The 17,092-nt window shown below is 31.8% G+C and overlaps 1 protein-coding gene across 1 annotated transcript; it reads left to right on the forward strand.

Moving 5' to 3' along the window:
• The first annotated feature begins 16,016 nt into the window (after window positions 1-16,016).
• Window positions 16,017-16,787, forward strand: LOC139494610 (E3 ubiquitin-protein ligase TRIM71-like). The gene has a single exon (XM_071282769.1). The coding sequence runs from the start codon at window positions 16,017-16,019 to the stop codon at window positions 16,785-16,787; it is 771 nt and encodes a 256-aa protein (XP_071138870.1).
• Window positions 16,788-17,092: the final 305 nt, after the last annotated feature.

A 17,092-nucleotide genomic window follows, 5' to 3' on the forward strand; every position in this document is an offset into this window, starting at 1 on the left:
AATGGTTTTTCCCGTCGTGTCCGTGCATTTTCTCATGAACCATTCAACCAAAGCTTTTGAAATTTTAATATGTTGTTACTGATGACAAAATAGAGGTCAAGTTCAATAATGACGATTTTGACTTTTACCATTCAGGAGTTATGGTTCTTGAAAGATCGTAAAATGGCGTTTCCACTCAGGTTGTTGCATTTACTCATGAACCATTCAATCTAAGCTTTTCAAATTTTAATATGTTGATACTGATGACAAAATGGAGGTCAAATTTGATATTGATGATTTTCACTTTCACCATTCATCAGTAATGGTTCTTGTGATATAGCCAGGACACAAATAAATGTTAATAAATCCGGTTTGCTGTCGTTGTGACAGCCTCTTGTTTATGTCATGTTTTTATCACAGCCTAATCCCTAGGCAATCTGGCACTTAAAAACTAAAAAACACTGAACATAATTTTGAAGACTAAAAATGCTCCTAATATTTTAGCAAAACATGCACACATAAACTATTATCGAACTCGGAATACATGAAGGATGAACCATTTGCATTCAAAAAGCAAAGGCTATACATAAGATCTAAAACAAATGTTTTTATTTTGAAATAAAAATAACCATAAGGATTTTATTTTGATGCATATTTAAATATGTAAAAGCATTAAATAATATTCATTTTATTCATTTTATTGCAGACGGTTTGCGCTTATAACAGAATAGCAAAGAAAAAGCCTGTATCATTTACTAGAAAATGGAACATGAACGTACTTTTTGACCACAATTTAAAGCTTTTGTATGCTTGCATGCTTATTTTGATGATATAAATATATATGATTCTAGTTACATAAATGAACATATTTCTAATAGTTAGCTACATTGAGGTTTTAACCACATATGTATGAAGCTTCATTCGTTGCAACATATGAATCATTCAAACTTTTTGGTATTTCCCTATATTAGTAACTAATATGAACTTTATCCATTCTCATGACTGTATTCTATTTATAATTTGTTAGTTTAAATTGATAGTATATAAACTTTATCCACTCTCATGACTGTATTCTATTTATAATTTGTTAGTTTAAATTGATTGTATATAAACTTTATCCACTCTCATGACTGTATTATATTTATAATTTGTTAGTTTAAATTGCTTGTATATAAATGTAACACAACTAATTATGCATTAGTATCTTTTGGTATATTTAAAACTGGAACGCATAAGTTGATTTCAGATTTCTGGTATTCATATAATTATTATTACTGTAGACATATACGCTATGAAAACAGCATAATGATATGTCGGGCATTTCGATAATCATTTATTTAACCTATTTTTTTTCAAGTTATACACAACTGGTAAAATAAATATTTTGACACACATTTGATCAATTTTAAATTGAAAGTCAATAATCAAATTTCAAAATCTTAAGCTCACGTACACATCAAATGAATGGATAGAACTGACAATATGCACCCCCCCCCACCTTATAGGTTGACTTCTGTAAGTATAGACAGTTCAATTTCACATAGGATCTTCTGTTATGACTAAAACTGTAGCACTTTTACTGTTAAGTTCCGTAAAAATATATATCCTACAACGGAAAGTTCATATTCACAATTTTGTTTCAATGGTCAAATCGTAGGACTGTTCGGCATATTTTCAACATTTATATGCCAAAAACACCGAAGAGTTTAAACTTATATTAAAATGTTTCACTACCCCTTCCTTCACTTTGGATCTTCCTCAGAATCCTATTTGATCGCCATTCACGTGTATTTATACTGGTAACATACCTAAGTTAAGTCTCTATGAGAGGAAACATAGAGATCTAATCTGGAAACCAGTACGTAAAACAAAACAAAATGTCTATGAATAATACATATCTCCCCAAAAGAGGCGTGGTTCGCGAAACACCTGTATTTACAAAGTGCAACATTTGATTAATTTTCAACACAGAATAACAATTAAGTTACAATAAGGTGATGTTGTGTGACTGTCAATGTACAGATACAAACCATTGTTCAAAATGGGGCTAACGTCACAAAGGGAACATTTGAAATGTGTTGATCAAAGAGAAAGTGACAACTTCAAGGTTAAAAAATACGAGTACAAAACGATAGACAATTTAAAAAAATATTCGATAGACAACTTAAGACTCACCAACACGAACCCGATTAATCAAAACAAGTCAACACGAAGAGGGGCGCTGTTGGTTTCAATAGGAATGTCGATTGTCTGCCCTTAAAACACGTAACACATATGCTGTCAATCAAGATATAAAGTATCTTGGTTATGTCTGTGCTTGATGAATGTAAATCCAGAAAAGTGCTCAGTAGTCCGAACTTTGGTACTGACATGATCTATAATAAACTGCCTTAAATTGCCTCTTGTGGGCAGTAGTCTCATTTGTAATCATACCACATCTTCTTTTTTTATTTCTTCAATTGACCATTTATAAATTTAAAATACATAGAGACACTAAGATTTCAACTACCTCAGGTGACGTTGGCCTTGGAGAGATTTAGCTTTATTAATGACCATTTTGATTTTATCTCGTTAACGTTTTCTGTCCTTATTCATCCTTAGTTTTCAAATTTTTCGGCTTTTACCGTTCCTCATGGAGTTAAATCCAGAAAGGATCTTCATGTTTTCAGGAAATATTTTGTTGAATCAGAGTGATTTCTTATAAAGAACGATGTATCACTCCATTATACATGATAATACGTTGGTCATTCCTTTTTTATGAAACAAAGAATTACTACTCTATCAACTTGTATTTTACTTTTGAATGGGAATACATGTGTTTAGTGAAGAAAATCAAATGTTTAAAACTGGAAGAGCCTTGGATTGAATTACCTAATTGAGTACCAGGAGCTTTTTAGTCTGAGACGTTGCCATTTTCATTGCATCCATATTCAGGTCGTTATCGATTATTTAGGGAACATTTGTGATATTAAATTAATTCCTGGTTTTGTGGATATCATAATAAGGTCGATTGAAAGAAATAATGGGCTTTATTTTCAAGAAGGAACAGTTGTTAATCATCTTATGTACGTGGTAAATGCATAGTGCTCCTTTTATTTTAAAAATTCAAACTTTACTGTCATTTTCATATTTTCGAGATATATTTTTAGCGTGATTCGGTATCAACACATTCCGCCATTGTGTTATTGTATTATGGAAGTTAAGTATGTTTTACTACATGTTTGCTTATGTGTTTGATTAGGGATCTTCCGTTTTGAATTTTCCTCGGCGTTCAGAATTCAAAACGGAAAGTCCATAATCAAATGGCAACATCTAAGGATAAAACACATTAAACGAATGGACAACAAGTGTCATATTACTGACTTGATACAGGCATTTTCAAATGTAGAAAATACTGGGGTAAATCGGGGAAAATCGGGGAAAATAAGTTCTTTCTTTTCTGTTTTCTTCAGGCACCTGGATTTGTTCTTAATCTTTTGTTTGTGTTGATAAAAAGTACTATCAATTCTTCTTTTAAATTAAATCACGTACACTTTATAGTATATACCCTCCAATTAAATCTGAATAAATAGGATTTCAACGATCCTACAAACGAATGTGATAAACCTTTCCTAATTATGAAAGGTTTTGCCTTAATTTTATTAATTCTTCTCAAATAATATTCCCTTTATTGTAGCTCTAGATTAACAAATAAGACCTCATATGATTTGTTTTGAAATAACATTAACGGTACCAATTTTCCTGCATCAGAATGTCAAAGTGTTTAAAAATATTCATCAACGGTCATTTTTGGTATTTTAGTCAAATAAACGATGAAAAAGACTCTGTCTGCATTAAACCTGTGTATATGGATAATTAAAATAAGTAAACCGTAAATTGGCAACAACAAACGAGAGCTATCAAACCCATTAAATGTTTAAATAAATTAAATTTTGCATTGTATTCAAGACAATATTGACCTTATACTAATCCACTATGGATTGTGTTCAACCTCTATGGATCTGTAGGGGGTCAGTAGTAAACCGTATAGCAAAATTTATCGCACGCTGGACTTTTTCCGCAGCGTTTTGTTGAAAAATAAACAATGAAACACAAAAACATTAAAAGATGACATCACCATTAACCCGTCATGAACCCACTATAAAATTTACTAACCCCCTACGTTTTCATAAGGGGTCGCCACGTGATGGCGTTAAACCGATCACAACGTGATAATTTACCCGCGGTGCGATAGAGGTAATTATGTTATGCATTGAAGCAAATTTTATTGAAACTTGGAATCGTCCTGGCTGATTCGTCCAATTAAAATTGAGAATGGAAATGGAGAATGTGTCAAAGAGACAACAGCCCGACCATAAAGTAGACCATAGCAGAAGTTCACCAATAGATCTTCAATGCAGCGAGAAACTCCCGCACCCGGAGGCGTCCTTAGCTGGCCCCTCAACACATATATATAATGGTTCATTGATCATGAACGTCATACTTAACTCCAAATTATACACAAGAAACTAAAATTAAAAATCATACAACACTAACAAAGAGGCTCCTGACTTGAGACAGATGTAACAATGGTTAGATATGTTTTTTGAGATCGCGACCCTCCCCCTTTTTCTCTAGCAAATGTAGAAAAGTAAACGCATAACAATAAGCACCGTAAACTTCAGAAAGAATTGTTCGTCGTTCTGAATGAAATTAACTCCATGTAGGTATATAAGAGCGATCATTGGAAAGAAATGTTGTTTATTTTTACAGTAGTAAATATAAAATAAAACTATGCAGTTTTTGCAATGAGACAAAAGAAACAATAGAACATATTTTTTGGGAATGTTACATTGTCAAAAACTTTTGGTTTCAACTAGTTGATACACTACATTCAAATTGCAATTATGAGCTTCTGATATCAAAACAAAACATTCTCTTGGGATCAGATATTATAGATATATCAGGAAATTTTTTTACTGTTCTCATGAAGTACTATATTTATTCTTGTAGATTGAACTCACTGTTACCTTGTGTTAAGATTGCACTAAAGAAATTGAAAAATTATTACATTGTTGAAAAACTATCTTCCACTTTTCACAGTTCTCCTGCAATAGGTGAAAAAATAGAAAAAAAATGGGAACCATTTCAACAACTAATTTTATGATACAAGAAAGATAACTCATACTTAACTGAAAATAAATGTGTAACACAACTTGATGCACATCACAATTGGACAGTGGTTAGTGTGCATCATATAGATATTATATATATGTATGTATGGAAGAATTAAATATGTGTTACTATGTTATGATAATAGGAGTTGAAATACTGGTTGGTTTTTGTTTTTTGTTATGTGATTTCCAGATATTGTTAGAGTATGCCACTATATATATTATATTATGATCTGAGTACATGTATGAATAGAATAATTAGATTGCATAAATAATAATTATAATCGTTTAATACCAATTTAATCATTTATGAATATAAGTCAATGATTTTTTATATTTATTTTATTTTATTTATTTTTTGTTTGTTTGTTTTTTGTACTTTTTGTTTTTGTATTGTTCTTTTTTTTTTGTTTGTTTTTAGTTTTAGTTTTTTTTTTTTGGGGGGGAGGGGGGTTTATTTGGTATAGGGAGGGGGATGTTTATAAGCACTGACACTGACAGGTCAAAATGAATAAACTTGTATTGTATTCTTCTTTATAAAAAAAAAATGCATATAGATATTGTATGAGATGAAGAAATACCAAATAAAGAATTATAAAAAAAAAAAAAATATATAAAATAAAAATTGCAAAATCTTGGTATAGAGAGAAAATAAATGTGTTATTTCAATTTAAAGGTCGAGTTATAATTGTTAATATATTGTTGAAATTATTTGTCTCATACTATATTGATACTCTTTAGATGAGTATTTTATTTTAATTTGTAATATAATGATTTAAATATTTAATCAAACCATTATTTCTGTAGTAATCAATTGAAAGATATAGGGAAATATCTGTACAGATGTCAACGATGTGGGTAAGTTACTAAATATTTGTTTGTTCTGACTTGGTGTCACGCTGAAGTGCAATGGTTTGATAAGCTAAAGTACGATGGGCATTGCTATTCAAAGGAATACGTTTAAGTCCGAGGCTTCAAATAGAGGGACGAAAGATACCAGAGGGAGAGTCAAACTCATACATAGAAAATAAACTGACAACGCTATGGTTAAAAAGTTAAAAAAAAACAAAACAAACAGACAAACAATAGTACAGAAGACACAGCATAGAAAACTAAAGACTAAGTAGCACGAACCCCACCAAAAACTGGGTTGTTCTCAGGTGCCCCGGAAGGGAAGCAGATCCTGCTTCACATGTTGCACCCGTCGTGTTGCTTACAAATCCGGTAAATAGTCTAATTCGGTAGGTCACATCGTGAATAGGGAAGGCTATTGTAGTCAAGACAAAAGGAACATAACGATATCATCTGTGAAACGGTTATTCCATAACAGTCAACCATTCAATTCGCCAAAGTAGATTTTTTTCGCGTAAGTGTGTATGTTCGCTAAAGTATAGATGTTAGCAAAGTAAAACAGCATTATTACTTACTCAGTATGTGTCAAGTAACATGGACATGACTGATATTGAGAATATAAGTTCGGTATAAGGTTTTGTATTTTGTATTATTTTGAATTATATACTGAAGCTTAAAAAATGAGTTTGAATAGACCTGCAAACGATCCATAATTCTAAAAGAAGATGTACTCAAATTGCATCCAGACTTAAGTACAGCTCTTTGTGGGAACCAGGCAGAGTGCGATACATGATGGTTTCAGATTTTATCTATAATTGGCCTAGTAGAAGCAGTAAATGAATATTGCTCCAAAAAAAATTTAAGTGGGAAAATATGAGTGGTTGTCATGGTAACAGACACTCTATTTTTTGGTCGTTAAGCTTGGTAAAATCATATAAGCACTGACACTGACAGGTCAAAATGAATAAACATGTTTTGTATTTTTCTTTGATAAAATGCATATAAATATTGTATGAGGTGAAGAAATACAAAATAAAGAATTATAAAAAAAAAGCTTGGTAAAATCTTTCAAAAAACAGCTAAATCACCACAATTCAGAGCCTGCTTATGAATAGAATCATGCATTTTTCATTAATGTTCAAATCTAACATTGATAGAACTTGGTTTAAGCTTCATTTTAGTGAAGATTGCATGTCAACCAAATTTGTAATTTTTTTGAAAATTTTTGCGAAAAAATGCATATTTTCAACATTTCTGAAATTAGTATTTTTTCGAAATTAACAAATTTTCTCTGGTGTTTTTCAAACAAGTGCAAATGTGTACAGAATAGTTAGCACTGTAGTTATGAAGTTTGGATACTACTTTACCAAATTGAATAGAAAAATGCGTGAGATTTTTTTTAGTTTTATCACCATAGCAACCGATTTTTTCCTTGAAAACGGAGTTTTATTTGCAGAATATTGCAGTTTAAGAGCTTAAATGTTTTGGATTTTTTCATAACCGATCAGAAAATACATAAAAACTTTAAATTACTATCATCAAGTGTTGTTAACTTCACTTGTTACCACAAAAACACATATTAACCATAGCGACATCCACTCTGAAACTGCATAAATAGAAATTTATGTAAAAAAATACATAAATAGAGGGTGTTTATTTTCAAATTGGAACATGACTGCATGCTTTGCTTCACTCACAGTCTTGTCTGTTTTTTTTCCTTCAGATTTTTCTATAAATGTAATAAATAATGTAATATTGGGGTTAGAAGGTAAAAAAAAAGGGGGGGGGGTAGGTTCATTTTTTTAAAGGTATCATACATGAAGATTTTTGAAAAGATAACGTTTAGTCGGCGAGCATGATTATAAATAGAATCTTTCTTTTTTTTTCTCAGAAATTTCTTATATAACATCGATATAACTTGGTTTTAGCTTCAGAGCTAAGTTAAGGTACATTGTAGTTGTCATGTTTTGGGATTTTTGTCAGATTTTGGGAAACCTCAAGTTTTTTTCATTTGAATGCCTTAAGAATAAATTTGTAAGGGTTCTGCGGAACCCAATGGCTTGCCTACTTTTGCTGTAAATCGCAGACTCAACAGAAATGAGGAAAAAAATCGGTAAAAATATTCCTCTTGATGCTATCTTTTGATTGTAAGCAGCTTCTGTCCAAGTTTAATAAAAATCCAGGATAGTTTATGAATCTAATAAATGTTTTAAAAACTTTTACTGCAGACTGTATGTCATGTTAACAGGAAGAAAATCTGAGTCCATTTAAAAGTAAAATACGGAAAAAATGGATTTATCTTTTTACAAAATTTACTTCTTGATACTATCTTATGATCATAAATAAGCTTCTGTCCAAGTTTGGTACAAACCCAGCATGCCCAGGATAGTTTGAGAAAGTTATTAAAATTCTAAAAACTTTAACCACAGAGTAAATGTAATGTTTCCCTGCAGAAAAAAATAAGTCCATTTATAAGTAAAATACGGAAAAAAATAGAATTTTATTTTTACAAAATTTACTTCTGGATACTATCTTATGATCATTGGTATCTTGTAGAGAGTTGTCTTGTTAACAATTATACCACATCTTAAGATCAAATGGTCACTTTTAGAAATTTCTTTATAGTTAACCAACAACATTCAAACTTGATCTCTGTTTTGTGGTAATAAGCATTGTGTATACATGTTTCATAAGATTTGATTGAGGCAAACTATAATTCCAAAATAGAAACCAACTTTGTGACGACTAATGTACTGACGGACATGAATTAAACCTACTACAACGCCCCCTCCTCCTCCCAAATTGCGGCGCGGCCATAAAAGTGTTTATTTTAGTTTTTGCCATTGTACCTTGAATCGATCAAATGTGTGCACAACGCGTGGGACATCGGAAATTTATTCTTTTTTTACACATGGGACACTAAAGTCTTGTATTCATGAATGATTACAACTTGTTGGGACTAGAAAACATTGATAATTACAAAGAAAAATAACATTGGTATGTACTGCGCTGTTTCTAGTGTTGCATTTAATTAAATAAGACCATGTGTGGAATTTGTCTTCAAATTATTACTGTTATTAATCTTGTATTTATGCAAATATTCTCAGCTTAGTGGTTTCATTCCAAATCTCGGGACTAATGCAGTCTTTTATAAAGGCTACAATGACAGATGCAGAAAATATGGGCGTAATTCATGTAAAGGTTAAAAAAAACGTTGAGAATATCAAAATATTTTTTTTGAAATTTGAACCTAAAACAAGATGCTCCGCAGGGAGCAGCTTTATACGACCGCAGAGGTCGAACCCTCAACATTGGGGCAAGTATGGACACACTTGATACAGCTCTGAATTTGGATTGTGATTAAATAGTTGACACAACAAAGGTTTCTGACACATAATGAATGTGGTCTCAGAACTTAAACTTAAAAGCTTTAAATTTTAAATTGGACATTACCTATTATGGTCCAATATCCAAAATCAAAATACATGGCTAGATTCAGCATATCAAAGAACCCCAATAATTCAATTTTCTATGAAATCAAATAAAGTTCAATTTTGGACCCTTTAGACCTCAATGTGGACCAATTTGATAACCGGTCCCAAACATCAAAATACATGATTAGATTAAGCATATATCAAAGAACCCCAAATATACAATTTTGTTGAAATCAAACAAAGTTTAATTTTGAACCTCAATTTGGACCAACTTGAAAACTGGGCCTATAATAAAAAATCTAAGTACATGTTTAGATTCAGCATATCAAAGAACCACAAGGATTCAATTTCTGTTGATATCAAACAAAGTTAAATTTTGGACCACAATTTGGACAAACTTGAAAACTGGGGCCATAATGAAAAATCTAAGTACATGTTTAGATTCAGCATGATTATCAAAGAACCCCAAGGATTCAATTTTTGTTAAAATCAAACTTAGTTTAATTTTGGACCCTTTGGACCTTAATGTAGATCAATTTGAAAACGGGACCAAAAATTAAGAATCTACATACACAGTTAGATTCGGCATTTCAAAGAACCCCAATTATTCAATTTTTGATGAAATCAAACAAAGTTTAATTTTGGCCCCTTATTCCTAAACCGTTTGGACCAAAACTCCCAAAATCAATCCCAACCTTCCTTTTATGGTCACAAACCTTGTGTTTAAATTTCATAGATATCAATACACTTATACTGAAGTTAGGGTGCGAAAACCAAGAAAAATGTTTATTTGGGCCCCTCTTTGGCCCCTTATTCCTAAACTGTTGGGACCTCAACTCCCAAAATCAATCCCAACCTTCCTTTAGGGGTCATAAACCTTGTGTTAAAGTTTTATTGATTTCTATTCACTTATACTAATATTATTATGCGAAAACCAAGAATAATGCTTATTTGGTTTTGGCCCCTAATTCCTAAATTGTTAGAACGAAAATTCCCTAAATCAATCCCAACCTTCCTTTTGTGGTCACAAACCTTGTGTAAAAATTTCATAGATTTCTATTAACTTAAACTAAAGTTATAGTGCGAAAACCAAGAAAATGCTTATTTGGGCCCTTTTTGGCCCCTAATTCCTAAACTGTTGTGACCAACACTCCAAAAATCAATTCCAACATTCTTTTTGACACACACACACACACACACCTTCACACACACACCCACACACACACAAAACAAGATATAATGTTATCGGAATCTTGAACTTATGAGATGTATGTAGAACGACAAATAGTAAGGAATAATTCATTATTGATACAATTATTTTGCTTGATAATTTTGATATGATAATCTTGCCGGTAATAGCATAATTATTTTACCGGGATTAGCACAATTCCAACTTAGCAGATGTATTCTATTTGTCTATCTCGGAGATCCTGTATTTTAATTGCGGGATAGTAGTACAACAAAGGAGTTATTAATGATATGTTAATAGCTACATGTATATTTAAAGAGGATTCCATTATACTGGACTTCTGATATTAGCGATCAACAATTGACTATTATTATTTTTTTAAGTCACCACCAACTTAAAATGTGTTCAATTTGCCTGTCCGTCTATCCGTGCGTCCATCACACTTAAGTTTCAGTTTAGAAATGCTTTGACCAAATTATTCTATTATTGGTTTGTTAATATTATGTTACAGGTCAATTTTGTGAATTATGCTGGAATAACATCTTAGACAGGTGTGTGCCATAAGAAATTAAGAATTTTCTTACAATTGTTAGGGCCATATATATCTTGCCTTGCAATAAGCCAGGTTGGCCCTGTTATTGTAAACCCATGAAGTTCATCATCTGCTAACTTCCAAAAATTGATAATCAGATGATGAACTCGGAACAAAGTCCGACCAAATGCAATTATCTTTTTAAGTATCTACTTGTATGCAACATTTTTAAAAATCAACATACCCCCCTACCCCCTCCAACCCTCCAACCCCAATGTTACATTATATATTACATTTATTGAACAATCTAAAGGAAACAAAAAAAAAAACAGACAAGACTGTGAGTGAAGCAAAGAATGAAGCCATATTCCAATTTGAAAATAAACACCCTCTATATATGTATCTTTTTACATAAATTTCTATTTTTGCAGTTTTTAAATGGATGTTGCTATGGATAATATGTGTTTCCGTGGTAACAATTGAAGTCAACAACACTTGACGATAGTAATTTAAAGTTTGAGTTGGCTTTTATGTATTTTCTTATTGGTTATAAAACAATTCAGGATATTTAAGCTCTAAAACTGCAATATTCTGCAAATAAAAACTCTGTTTCCAAGGAAAAAATCGGTTGCTATGGTGATAAAACTAAAAAAAATCCCACGCATTTTTCTATTTAATTTGGTAAAGTAGTATCCAAACTTCATTACTACAGTGCTAACTATTCTGTACACATTTGCACTTTAAAAAAAAAAAAACACTTGAGAAAATTTGATAATTTCGCAAAAATCCCAATTTCAGAAATGTTGAAAATATGCATTTTTTCGCAAAATTTTTCAAAAAATATACTAACTTGGTTGATATGCAATCTTCACTAAAATGAAGCCTAAACCATGTTGTATAAATGTTACATATGAACATTAATGAAAAATGCATGATTCTATTCATAATCAGGCTCTAAAATGTGGTGATTTAGCTGATTTTTTAATGATTTTACAATGCGTAACAACCCAAAAATAGTGTGTCCGTTACCATGGCAACCACTCATATTTTCACACTCAAAATAATTTTTTGAGCTTTATTCATTTATTGCTTCTATTAGTCCAATTATAGATAAAATCTGGAACCCCCCATCTATCACATGTATATGGAACTCTGCCTGGTTCTTATAAAGAGCTGTACTTAAATTGGAAGCTTTAAAAATCGAGTAACGGATAACTTGTTTTATTTCTTCACATATTTATATCAATTGGACAAAAACCTATGCTTAAACAATGAAGGCTTGTAACATATTACAATTGCTCATTTATATAAGATACCTTTTTTTGACGTCGCATGGCGACGTTTATTTATAGTTTACCTCTTTCAGTTATACTTCATCTGTTGATGATACTGTTCATCTTTAAATATACATGTATCTCTTGTTGATCATTTCAAAACAGTTGACCTATAAAAATATGATGAAACCTTTTTAACTGATTTTTATAGTTTGTTCTAATGTTTGCTGTAACACCACTGTCCCAGGTTAGGGGAGGGTAGAGCAACCAAAAACTTGTTTAACCTGCAACATTCTTTGTGAGCATGTCCCAAGTCAGGAGCCAGTAATTTTTTTTGGTTTACTTATGTTATATATTTGATTTTCGCTACTTGTTTTGATATAAATTATATAAATTAGGCCATTAGTTTTCTCAATGATTTTGTTCATACTTTTTCTCATCTGGACCTTTTATAGCGTACTATACAGTACCGTTTTTTCTCATTCTAGAAGGGTGTACAGTTACCAATAACTGCTTATATCTACTGTATTCAAACTTTTGGGGATAGTTGTCTCATTAGCAATCATCATTTTTTTTATATAAATAAACATGGTGTAGGTCAAAACTGTATTTATGCTGTTAAGTTATTTTTTGTGTTGTTGAGTTGCATTTCATCTGTGATAAACAGATTTCTGAATAAATAAATGATGAATGGGTCCATGGGACACAGAGTATGCCCCCGCTTGCATATGACATTTAAAAGTGTCATATATCAAGAATGGTAAAAGTGACACACAGTACCCAAATGAGTACTTGATCCGAGTTTTGTGGTTATAAGCATTTGTGTTTAAGCTTCAGTACATTTGGTTAAGCAAACTTAAGTTTATAGTGAACAAAAACAAATAAACAGATGCGCCATGTGAACATGATACCTCCATCGCTTTTTCAAAGAATACAGTTCAATAACTTCTTCATAAAATTGAGAATGGAATTGGGGAAATATGTCAACAAACTGACCAAAGTGCAGACAACAACCGAAGTCCACCAATGGGTCTTCAACACAGTGAGAAAATCATGCACTATAAGTGTTTCTCTTTTCTCTTTTTTTATATAGATTAGACCGTTTGTTTTCACGTTTAACACTAGTCATTTTTCCGGTCCTTAAATTAATAATAGCTTACTGTTTGGTGTGAGCCAAGGCTCTGTGTTGAAGACTGTACCTTGACCTCTAATGGTTTTTCTTTTACACATTTTGACTTGGATGGAGAGTTATCTTATTGGGTGTCATACCACATCTTCTTATATCTAATATTATGTACAAACATACCAGAATAAAACTTAATGACACCCTCACTACGATGGGGCATAACAAAAAGCATATATATATATAGAGAGCAGCAGGACTCTTATTAAGACTGAATATGATAGTACCTTATTCTACATTCTTTCATCTTATCCCCGATTGCTGACATGAATGGTTCTTTATTTCTTTTACTTCCAGACAATTTTGGTATGAAAGCACTATATTTCAAGCTAAGTTTACCCATGGTTTGTCCTGGACGTATTTTGATAAAAATGATAAATGTTGACCGCATCTTTTAGTGTCTCTCTTGTAAAACAATACTGCAAAGCCTCTGTGTGTTGTTTAAAATTACAAATCAAAGAAATTAATTAGTAACATGATCGAATTGTATTATAGTTTCACTTCAAAAATAATTCTGACCGGTGACTGCACAGTTTCAGCATATTTTCCTTTGTTCTTAATTTTTCTGATATTTAGCTGAAAGCAGGATCAATGAGAATCTTCATATATGTGACCATCAAGTACTTACGACCAGAGAACCTTAAAACAATTATCTGTTGAGTTCTTGACTAGTATCATTAATTTATCTATTAAAGAGATAGAGCTTTGTTAGAATTTTGAAAGGTGGAAGCAGTTAATTACTTTGATACAGTACAAATATAGAACAACACGTTTAATAGTAACATATGTATTAAATAAAACAAGAATGTGTCCATAATTTTGTCCATGGGACATAGATATGAGTGGCCGTTCGTGTCATTGGCGGTAAGAACATACCGTATGAAATTTTCAAAGCGTTGGTTTTTATTATCAACGCGTTGGTTTTTACTTTCAACGGTTGGTTTTTACTATCAACGCGTTGGTTTTTACTTTCAACGCGTGGGTTTTTACTTTCAACTCGTTGGTTTTACTTTCAACGCGTTGGTTTTCAATTTCAACGCGTTGGTCTTCGTTTTCAACGCGTTGATTCGTAATTCATACGGTATGAAAAACCAACGCATTGGTTTTCTATTCCATACCGTAAGTTTTGTACTTTTGCCAACCAATCAAAATGTTTGCTACAAAGTATTTTCTAAAAATATCCGGTCGTCATCTCACTATTCGGAGAGCCTCCGGAGTTTTCTTGAGATAGCATAGGATCTGATTATCTGTTTATTTTATTTATAGACTACCTTATCTACATATTGAATAATCAATCTCACTTGAGGTAAAAACTTATTTCCTATATGTGTTAATACACTATAGCAGTATGCTATACAAACAATAACTCTATTTGTTTAAACTAACTCTAGTAAGTCTGAGATATAAAATAGTAACTTGTATTAAAACGTAAATTATGGATGATTTGGTGAAGAAAGGTGCAACAAAACATTGCTGTTATGGTACTTGTAATAGTGTTTCACGTTATACACACACAAATTACATAGAGGGAGTGGAATTTATAAGATTTCCAAAGCCATGGAGAGACAGAGACAAATGCACATGTGAATAAATACATGTAGAAAACGGCTTTACAACTAACAGAGTAAAAAAGGATACATACATATCCTATCATGCTACTCGCTTGAGATGGAAAATCATCGCTAGAAACTTAGCAGGCACGTGGCGTTACTAACGAAATTGACATGAAATTGACAATGTCGTCATAGGTAAAATAGCGATAAACAGATTATCATTGGTTTCATTTAAATCTATATCTTGATTATACATATAACATGAAAAACGCAGGACTCGTGAATATAAAAAAAACGTTTCCTGTGTAAAGTATATGTTTTTGAAATAAATCTTTTTAGGATTTCGTCCACATCTGACTTGCGATATAATATTTCCCACAGTGTGATAAGTCTATCTGTACATACTGCAGTTATGATAATATAATTATACTTGTAATTGTTTATATAAGTCTATCTATACATACTGCAGTTATGATAATATAATTATACTTGTAATTGTTTATATAAGTCTATCTATACATACTGCAGTTATGATAATATAATTATACTTGCAATTGTTTATATAAGTCTATCTATACATACTGCAGTTATGATAATATAATTATACTTGTAATTGTTTATATACATTGTGTTTACATTAGTTTATCATAAATCCAGGTCATTAATAAAGCCGTACCATAGTCCAGTAGTCAATACAATGAAGTCTTTATATAAAATATTCAAATGATATCCTTATTATAACTTAAAGTGTTTCATTTAAATACACAACATACATATATAACCGATATTGATTTAAATATACAACGTTGTTGTCATTGGTTATACACCTTACCTGTGTATTACACATTCAACATGATAAGCGACAAAATGGCACAGGCAGCATCTAAAACTTGTGAGATTTGTGTAAGTGCCTCTGGATCTCATTACTGCTTAGAGTGTGAACAGTACTTTTGTGACAATTGTAAAGGCTTTCATAAACGGCAGAGAGTGACAAAGTACCACCAGTTCCAGTCTTCCTCTGATGTTATACCGGAAGGTAAATCAAAATGTAAAGACCACAATGAAGACGTAAGTTTTGTATGTAATACCTGTAACGTAGCGGTATGTAGCAGTTGTGTGACTGGCAGTCACTCAGGGCATGCCTTTTCCAAACTTCTGGACAGCATATCACAGCTAAAGGAGACGAATACAACATACCTGCGTAGTAAGGTACAAGAGTCAACCGAAAACATGAAGCAGCTAGAAGGAGGTCTGAAGGCATTTGATGTGAAGGTGGAAAGAATAGTCAAAGCTATTACAGAAGAAGGTACAAAGATAAAGACCATGGTTGATAAATGTATCTCAGAGAAGATTGCATCGGTCAAGGATCAATCCAGGAAGGAAAGGAACAAATTAACAAAGCTATTGGAAGATACTCAAATGGATTTGAAGGCAGGACGCGACTTAGACAAGAAACTACATGAACTCAACAAGACACGAAACGATGGAAAATTGTTGCAGTCTTTACAGAAACTTACAGATTACATCGCAAAGCTGACGGTAAAGCCTATATCTGAATTTCCTAAAATACAGTATACTGTTAATTCCGCAACAGATAACGACGTTAAACAGCTGTTTGGTAACTATATAATCAGGTAATTCTACTAAAAATAACTGAGCATTGTCGTAATTCATGTTTCAATATAACCATAGTATCTTAAAGAGACACGTAATTTGGCAAAATCAAAATTATGTTGTTTTTTTAAAATATCAACTTACGTTTGGATATAATATGACAAACGAAGGAGAGACAATTCATGAAATGCAAATATGTGGTCATTACAAATGTATTGTTTAATATTATGGATTCACAATGTGCGGATAAATACGGGGTCTATGGCAGTGTATATTTTAAGTTTTATTCATACATGAATATGTACCAACCATGACAATACGTAAAAATG

Source organism: Mytilus edulis, chromosome 11 (assembly GCF_963676685.1).
Source record: "Mytilus edulis chromosome 11, xbMytEdul2.2, whole genome shotgun sequence".
NCBI classification, from domain to species: Eukaryota; Metazoa; Mollusca; class Bivalvia; order Mytilida; family Mytilidae; genus Mytilus; species Mytilus edulis.